Source organism: Chlamydotis macqueenii, chromosome 11, assembly GCF_036417535.1.
Source record: "Chlamydotis macqueenii isolate bChlMac1 chromosome 11, bChlMac1.mat, whole genome shotgun sequence".
Classification (NCBI taxonomy): domain Eukaryota; kingdom Metazoa; phylum Chordata; class Aves; order Otidiformes; family Otididae; genus Chlamydotis; species Chlamydotis macqueenii.
Genome location: NC_141566.1, coordinates 15,443,832 through 15,452,776, shown reverse-complemented (window position 1 = coordinate 15,452,776; position 8,945 = coordinate 15,443,832). Strand labels below are relative to the sequence as shown.

At 39.4% G+C, this 8,945-nt stretch overlaps 1 protein-coding gene across 2 annotated transcripts in view; it reads left to right on the top strand.

Moving 5' to 3' along the window:
* The first annotated feature begins 7,211 nt into the window (after window positions 1–7,211).
* Window positions 7,212–8,945, top strand: part of ARHGEF6 (Rac/Cdc42 guanine nucleotide exchange factor 6) — a 46,638-nt gene continuing 44,904 nt past the window's right edge. For both annotated transcript variants that reach the window (XM_086756101.1, XM_086756100.1), the window contains exons 1-2: window positions 7,212–7,388; window positions 8,432–8,515. In XM_086756101.1, the coding sequence (XP_086612227.1) occupies window positions 7,224–7,388; window positions 8,432–8,515 (249 nt within the window). In that variant the 5' untranslated portion in view covers window positions 7,212–7,223. The remainder of the gene's footprint in view (window positions 7,389–8,431; window positions 8,516–8,945) is intronic.

Below are 8,945 nucleotides of genomic sequence, written 5' to 3'. Positions count from 1 at the left end.
GGAATATTCTGTTGGTTCTGTGTTACAGATTTGGATGCACATTCTTCATAGCTAAATAGTGTTGTCAACTTCCTGTTTGAATTTTGGAGGAGGAGATTTAAGTAGGCTTTCTTAGCCTAGCAAGTTAGGAATGACAGAGACTTCTCATCTGCAGAAATTGGTCCAGTTTGGATACGGCCGAATGTAAAATATGGTTATAAATGCACTTCAAATTATGCTGCAGAGAGTACTTAGTCTAGGAATCTTTATAAGACCAGACCGTAAAAATCTGAATTGAAATAATAAATGTCAGTACAGATATGTAACGAATCTTGTTAAATGGTGCGGAACATTCAGTTTAATGATTATACTGAGTATAATCTTTGATTAGGAATTAATCTCTGCAGAGGTCCTTGGATTAAATTGCTTAGAGGTACCTCCAGAATGGTTTAAAACAAGTACTCTGTAAATGTAGTAACATATCTTGCTGTTAGTTTCAAATACTACTTTAGAGAGAACCAACTTTGAAATGGTGAAAAGAAAACGCTGTAGTTGCAGTGTGGTTCATCTGACACATAGGTCATTGATTTCAGGGAAGTTCCATCTTGTGTGAAGGAGAGGTTCTGTTGCGTAGTATGTGACATTATCTCAGTTGGCTTACAGTTTATTCTTCTTAGAGTCTCAGCAACAGCAACTAGGTGTCTGTGCAGCATCTTTGTCAGAAGATACCATTAATATTTTGTAAATACTTCTGATAAATGGCTGATGCTGCCTTGATAAGGAAGAAAAACCCACTTATTTCTGAGTACTGGATTCTACTTCAGATCGAATACAGAAGGATCATGGGTTTCTTTCTGTTCTGAGTTAGAGAAAGCATATAGTTAAATAAAGGCTGCTACCTGACCAACTTTCTATTTTTCTGGCACTTGATAAAGTTTCAAACAAGAAGTGTTACTTTCCTTATTTTTGCATTCCTCATAAGTGAGACTGTTGAAAGACTTAAATCACAAATCCTACTGGAAAGAACAACATTTGAAATACCAATGTCTTTTTAAAAATTAAAAAAGCTGGCCTTTTTTCATTCTAAAATCACTGATGTCAGTAGTATGACACCATAGGGTGTTGTAGTTCAGCCCCGATTGGGACCAGACTATGCAGTGTCTCTCTCTCACTCCCCCCACCCTCCGAGAGAATAGGGGGAGATGATATAAGGAAAACCGGCTTGAGGTTTGAGATAAGGACAGGGAGAAATCCTTAAAGTTACCGTCACGGGCAAAACAGACTCGACTTGGGGAAAACTATTCATTTAATTACTAAAACCAGCAGGATAATGAGACAGAGGACAAGATAACCTCCATCCACCCCTCCCTCTTCCCAAGCTTAACATTATCTCTACTACCTTCCCCCCCCCCCCCCGAGCGGCACAGGGGGGAAGAGGGAATGGGGGTCACGGTCAGTTCATCACGCGTTGTTTTACACTGCTGCTTCATGGTCAGGGGAAGAACTTCTCACATTCATCCCCTGCTCTGTTGTGGGGTCCCAACCATGGGCTGCAGTGCTTTGTGAAACTGCTCCGGCGTGGGTCATCTCTTCCATGGGGTGCAGTCTCTCCAGAACAGCTGTCCCAGCGGGCCCTCCATGGGCCACAGCAGCTTTCAGGCATCCACCTGCCCCGGTGTGGGGTCCTCCACGGGCTCCAAGTGGATCTCTGCTCCTCCGTGGACCTCCACGGGCTGCAGGGGGACAACCTGCTCCGCCATGGGCTGCACCACGGGCTGCAGGGGAATCTTGGCCAGGAGCCGCATTACTCCTCCCCCTCCTTCTGAGCTGACCTTGGCGTCTGCAGCCGTTCCTCTCACAAGAAAAGTTCTTCACAACAGGCAGGCAGACGCCTCTCAGAATCTCTTCACATCATTCATCTCGTCTCCTCTCCACTTCTTGCGGCCGAGTTGGGCCCAGTCGGCTGCCTGGCGAGAGGCCAGAGGGTGAGGCCTGCAAGGCCCATGAGGCCTGCGCCTCCCCCTCTGTGACTCTGCCCCCGCTCAGCTTCTTCACATCTTTTTTTTTTTTTCTGTTTTCCCCTTCTTAAATACATTATCACAGAGGTGTTATCACGGGACGCTCTGCTACCAATTGGCTTGGCCTTGGCCAGCAGCAGGTCCGCCCTAGGCCCGGCTGAGTCCACTGAACAAAGGGGAGCGACTTCTAGCAGTTTCCTACAGAAGCTACCACCTTAGGCCCCCCTCACTAAACAAAACCACGGCATAGGGGAATACGTCTAAAAGTAAGCTCTTCTCGTCCCCCGCCAAACTGCAAAAAAATGAACAGGAGCCAGTTTTTAAATGTGCACTTTGAGGCTGATCCAGATTGTGAATCCTATCACGAAGAGATGGAATACTGTCATTAATATGTTTGTGAAGTCATCATATAGGTTGTGTCAGAATACTTCTAACTTCTTTGTATATATGTGCCATGTTAGCGTTAATTCTCTGTAGTAGCTAGGAAGCTGAAGGGTAATTACTCTCGGCAAGTGAAAAACCTGTTTTTGAAAAACTTAAGTCTTTTTTTTTTTTCCTCAATCCACTAGATGTATTTTGTCACTCACTGGTGGTAGTGGGCCATGTTGTAAATAAAAAAGATACTAAAGATAAAAGCACACTTATTTCAGCCTACTCTGCAGCTTATAAACGTTTCCAATTTCTTAACAGGCATGGTGACAATATTAGTTTAGGAATCAGTAAATAGAACTTTCCTGACTACATAGCAGGAAAGGTAATATTAGTTTTGTAAAAAATAAGGATGTAATACTACTAAATTCAGCAAGCTGTTCACCTTTTCTTGATCACAAGTTTGATTCAATCCATAGCACATCGTTATTTACAGATCAGTACCAGTGTGTATACCAGTTTATTACAGGATTCTTGAGACTCCTGCTGAGATGGTCTGGAGCTAGTGGGGTTTTGTGTTAGGCAGAGTTTGGAGGGGGGGATCCGCACAGGAATTACAGAGACTTGACTTCGTACGAGTAATGTACGTTAATGCAGTTAGTCCTCAGATTGTTTTGATTATTGTAGTTAGCTATTGATGTGTTTTTATACTCTTGGGACAAACTGAATATAATCCAAATGTATGCATTGTGTATATTAAAAAAAAAAAGAACTCAGAAGATGATTTAGCATTTTTGTCTGTCTTTTGGTTTCTGACTGCACTAACTTGAATTTCCTTTTTTCAGTTACGGTGACTAGAAGACACAGTGCAGCAGTGGATATGCATTGGAAAATCAAAGGATAACAAAATGCAACTGATAAAGCTTGGCTTATGAGTGTGGTGTTACCCGGTATTTGGTTAGAGGGCTGTGTTACCATTCACAAATTGCCTTTGAAAGTGGCACTACTAGTCTCTTGGATGTAAAAAAACCCTTTCATTTGGAAGTCAGTTGCTGTCTACTGTAGCTAACATCTTCCAAGAGTCAAGAGTGAGCCTTTTTTTGGTCAGTATACGTGCATCAGTAGATTCTGCAGCAGCAAAGTGCTCCAGGCTTGCCTTTTACATAGGGTGCTTCCTGTTTATGCTGAAAAAAAGAGCAGGTTACATAAAAGTTTTAGTCCTCTGAAATACAGAAGACTAGATTGTTATAAATCCTTCTTTGCCAAGAAAATATGAAAAGTTTTACTATGTTCTTGCATTAACAGTTTTATAATTGTCCAGGCCTTCTGGATGAGAGGAAGGAAGCGTTGATGTACCAAGTTAATGTTGGTGATAAATCCCTAGAATAATTGGTATTCTTGTTTGTAGTAGCTTCTTGCAAAACTACATACAGCACTGCATCTCTTGCAAAAAGATGCTTTCTTCAAAACAGCATTGGTTTTGATGCATTTTTATCTTACATATATGTTGATGTGCCAGTGTATGAGAGAGGAATCCTCAGGCACCAGTAGTCCATGTAGAAACCTAACTTCAGATTGACTGAAGTACTTAAACAGTCATGGCTGATAAAGTTTATATTGACTACTTCTGTGCTAGACATAAACTGATCTCATCTAAACAACTAACACTCCGTTTATAATGAGTAGCTAAAGAAAAAAAAATGCATACTTTATATAGGGATTTTAAAAACTTCCTTTGGCGTTTGGGATAAGAGTGTCACATTAAACTTCAGTTCTGGACTGCAGATTCTGGGAGTAAGTCTGCTTATTGTGTAGCATGTGGGTAAAATTGCAGTATTTCCCAGGGTTAATAAATATACTGTTAAACAAAAGCATTATGGGTTTTGTGGTTTGTTTTTGTTTTAATTAAAAAATGGCTGTTACACAATGACACTTGCATGCTAGAAAAGATGACTAGTGTTACATACTGAGGAGATGTATTGTTAAAAATTGGTCTCGGAGAGTGTATCTTCTGCAAGACAGGCTAATTGCTGTAATATTAAGGGACTCCTTTTTCAGCAGTAGCTCATAGTCTGGGTGCTACTGGTCAGGCTAAACCGGATCATCCTAACTAAAATCTAACACCAGTGTGTGAGCTGTCATACAAAAAAAGATTGATACCTGCCTAGAATGCTAAATAATGGGAATATAGCACCAATGTAAATTTGCTCATGCACTGACTCAGACTTCATCATTGAATATCACTAGTTTAAATGTAAGGCGTCAGTAGATTCTGCAGCAGAAAAATACTCCAGCGTTCTTCTTTGTATTGGGAGGTCTCCCTCTGTGCTGAAAAAAAGAGCATGTTACATAAAAGTGAGTGACTTGAGGAGACTCACTCTAGAATGTTTTCTGAACACCTGAGTGCTATTCTTAACTCGTTCTTTTTACCGTGCTGTTACTAAAGCATATGGCATTGGAGTCCTTTGATAATTGAGTATAGACAACCACCGTACCTCCTCTTTTTTTTTTTTTTTAATAATACTGTGCTATATAGTCATCACTGGTGTAAATCAAGCTGCGAATAAAAGTGTATTTGTAAATTGGAGGTGGAGGTTGACTCTGCAAGGGATTATAGAGAATTCAATTGATTTGTCTCTGCTAAAAAAACCCTGAAGTTGAAGTCTTTTTTTCCAAAACACCAGACTGGAAACGGTTCCTCACTTGGTGGCTGTACCTTCGTATCCTTGGTTTGCCACAAATTTAATTTTAGTGAATGGGCGGGTGAAAAAGCTGGAACATTTTTCAATGGGTCCTTTCCGAAAGATGAAAGGTTGGCCTTGAGGTGGCTAGTGAGAAATGCCTTAAATTTTGGGCTTTCTGAACATTTATATACCTCCAGGTCAGTCTTTAAAGCTGCTGCTAAGTATTCAAGATGGAGGGAGTGTTTTTATTTAATTGTGTGAAATAGTTATGAAACTAAACTGGCCTATCTACACAAAAAAAAAAAAAGGTTTGCTTTAGAGGAGGGAGTGGGTGAAGTACTCCGTGTTCAGGTAGGTAACACGGAGTTTAATGAAGCAGGTGTGTAATTTTCCCTGCATTGAAATATTCCTTTTGCTCTTTACATCAGAAACTGGGATATTCTGAGTAGATTACTGAAGTGGATGTCTTCCGTATACAAATAATTGTATATGAATGAATGAATGGGCATTACCAGTTGTCTTGCCTACTATGGATTTGGAAAAAGAAAAATCAAGCTATGACAGTGGAGACTGCAGGTATTCTTAGAAAACAGTAGTGTTCATGAGAACTGGAAAAAGGAAAAAAAGCCACACTAAAGTTCTTGAAATTAGTCATAACTTTGAAATGTGTTGCACACTTATGAATAGCTGTATATGTCCTTTAACAGCTGGCAGTGAGTTCTGTGATTTAGCTTCAGACAGCTTTATCATTCTAACGGGCTGCAGCTGTATATTTCCATACACTAGTATTTCCATACAACAGAGAACCGGAACTCATCCCCACATCCTCACAAAGATCAAAAGTATGTCTAACCCTGAAATGGCAATTCTCATTTCTTACTGGTGGCTATTAAAAATGATCCTTACATAGGTCTCTGTAACAATCAGAAAACGTGGGAAGTGGAGACAAAAAACCATGCTTATTTATTGTATGTAATTTATCCTTTTGCTGTTAGGTTTCTCCCTACCCCTTAAATTACTAGCCTAAGCAGATTGAGAGCACTGATGTCTTGAAAACAGTTTCTTCAAGTACCAGGGCTAGGAATTGGCTCAGAATATTGTCACTGAGGAATTGTGGTCTCTAGGGTAGCTTGTTCCTATTTTATTGCTTCAGTCTGAGATGCTTTAGTTATCTTCTCTGGCATCGTGAACTGAGAAAGTTGCTTTGTTTTCCATCTGTTCTGGTGGAAGGACAATTGGAAAGGATAAGAAAATTGCAAGATGACTGGACTGTTCTAAATTAATATTACTAATAGTGATGGTTAATACTGTCCCAGAGCAGGGTGAAAAACTGATAACACTGTCTTCATACAATGGATCCTGAACAGCTGTTGGAACGGAGATTTTAATAGGACAAAGAATTTGGAAAGTTTCATTCTCAATTTTGGGTGAGTTAAATTTATGAACCTTACAAAGTTACCTGGGATGTTTCTTTTCAGAGATTATAATCTTCCAAAAATCCATTTTGGATTATACGTACACTTCTTGTATTAAATAGCTGAAAAAAATCAATTTTTTTCTACATCACATTCATGATAAATTTATTTTCAAAAAATCAGATCTTGAAAGTAGAAAACTACTATAAAAGGCAATTCTGATAACTAGGTTTGCCACATAAAGTTGAAAAATGTCTCTAGGGTTAGAGTGATGTTCCTCCCAATCATCTTCAGTGTGAAGTTCCATTTCAATACTGTAAATACCTCATAATTTATAGTATTAAAGGCAAATTTACATTTACTTCTTTGGGCAATAGCCACAAGTAAAGACCAAGTTTACTGGATGATAGGATGGCAGCTGCCACAAGGAAGAAGTCACTAGGTAAGATCTTTTTGGTGGAATGAATATCTACATAAAATACTTTTATTTTGAATAATGTTGAAAATGGGTAGTTAAAGGTCTGCTTTCACTGTCTCTCTTTAACAGTGCTAGAAACTGTTATTTTTTAAAAAAGTTCACCTTAGAGTAATTACTTCTGGTTCTTAAGATTTGTTAAGTTTCTGTTCTGAGAGAAAAAAAAAAGAGTAGTTTCACACTTGAGCTCTGCAAGTAGCAGCAGAGGCAGGAAGATGTAATCACGGATGTGGGTTCCAGCAAGCTGCTACACAGAACTGCGCTGGCGACAGAACTCTCCACGATGAATCCAGAAGAACAAGTCGTAACGTGGCTAATTTCATTAGGAGTTTTAAATTCCCCTAAGAAGATAGTAGATGATCCGGAGGAGTTCCTGAAAACTTCTCTGAAAGATGGAACTGTGCTTTGTAAACTCATTAATCGACTTCTTCCGGGATCTGCAGAGAAGGTAACTCTTTAAGATGTATTTTGCTAGCCTGAAACAGAGCACTGCTCAGTAAAAAAGTGCCCTGGTCATTTTGAGGTATGGTTTTCTTTGGTAAGCCAGATGAGCAAAGAGCATCAGAGATGAATGTTTTACTAACTTCAGTTACTAGTTGTATCTAATTCAGGGCAAAGTACGGTTTTAGCTTTAGTTTTTTTATTTTGCCTCTGTATCCAGAAAAAAACTCCAAAAGGTTGCAGTTGGCTGAGTTACATGTGTTCGTTCAGTGGCAGGAAACACTAGGCCTACCAGAGATCAAAATACCTTGGGTTTTGAGAAGGCTATGCAGCTTGTATTTATGTAAATATCATGAATTACATAACTATATTCACTGTTTTGGAACTCTTACTGTAAAATATTTTGTTAGTCAGGAAATACACTAGAGAACAAGATTAGATTAGGAATAAGTAATAAACCTTAATCCATGCCATTTTCAACTGTCCCAAGGCCAGCAAATCCATTGGTACTGAGGCCATTTTAAGCCATGTGAGTACCTTGTGTTACAGTTTTATGGAGCATATATACAGACAGTCCAAAAGTGTGATAAATAACTGCAGGAGAAAAAAAGGGAAGGAGACCGATGAGAGATAGGAAATGGCCACACAGAGGAGAAGCTGTTTAATTAAAAAAAAAAAAAAAGCAGGTTCTCCACCCTGTAAAACAGGAGCTTTATTTATTATGCAAAAATCAGTTTTGCTAGCTCTTTGTCTTTTGCTTCTATGTGATGGTTGGGAGCAGGGTGTTCTTAAAGGTCATCAATTTCCCACTGTCACTTAGGGCACTGTCATATGTTGACATTCAAAACAAGATGCCGACCATTTCGATGTATGCATCACTTCCTCCAGTGGCTCTTCCTGCTTCGACAGCTTGCTTGCCGCCCCCATCCGCCCCCTTAAGAAGCTTCCCTAATTCAATATAAAACGCACATGTCAATATTCATGCAGGCCTTCTGAATAGAGGGTACACAGAAGGGAATGCAATGATCTCAGTGGATTTTCTTTCTTTAGTATTGCCTGGAGCCTAAAAATGAAGCTGATTGCATCAGTAATATTCAAGAGTTCTTGAAAGGCTGTGCAGTCCTTAAAGTGGAGGTAAGTCAGCTTGGATCCTTTCTTTTATTGTCAGAACATGCTTGTTTAATCAGCCTTCTGAAAGGAAGCCAGATATCAGAAGGATGAAATCGGTAGTCAGTCCTCGTCTTTTGTATTAATAACATGAATTAGAGCATGGCTAATGTAATGCTCTGTCTGGGGAATTTGGAAACGGAGTGTATTGACTGTGAGCTTAACAGAGTTCTTGTCTTTTGAGACAAACCTAAATGGTCAGGTAGAAATAGGTGGAGCAATAACAGGAAGTCTGTCTAAAAAGAGTTAAGTAGTGTGGACCTGTTTACTTTTTTTTATTATTACTATTATTAGAATGGATTGCAGGTTTTAGCCTTGCTTTAGCATGAAGGTGGAATATTCTTAATACTGCGGTATTTTTTATCCCCTTGCTACTGTTGCATGAGATTCTACCAAA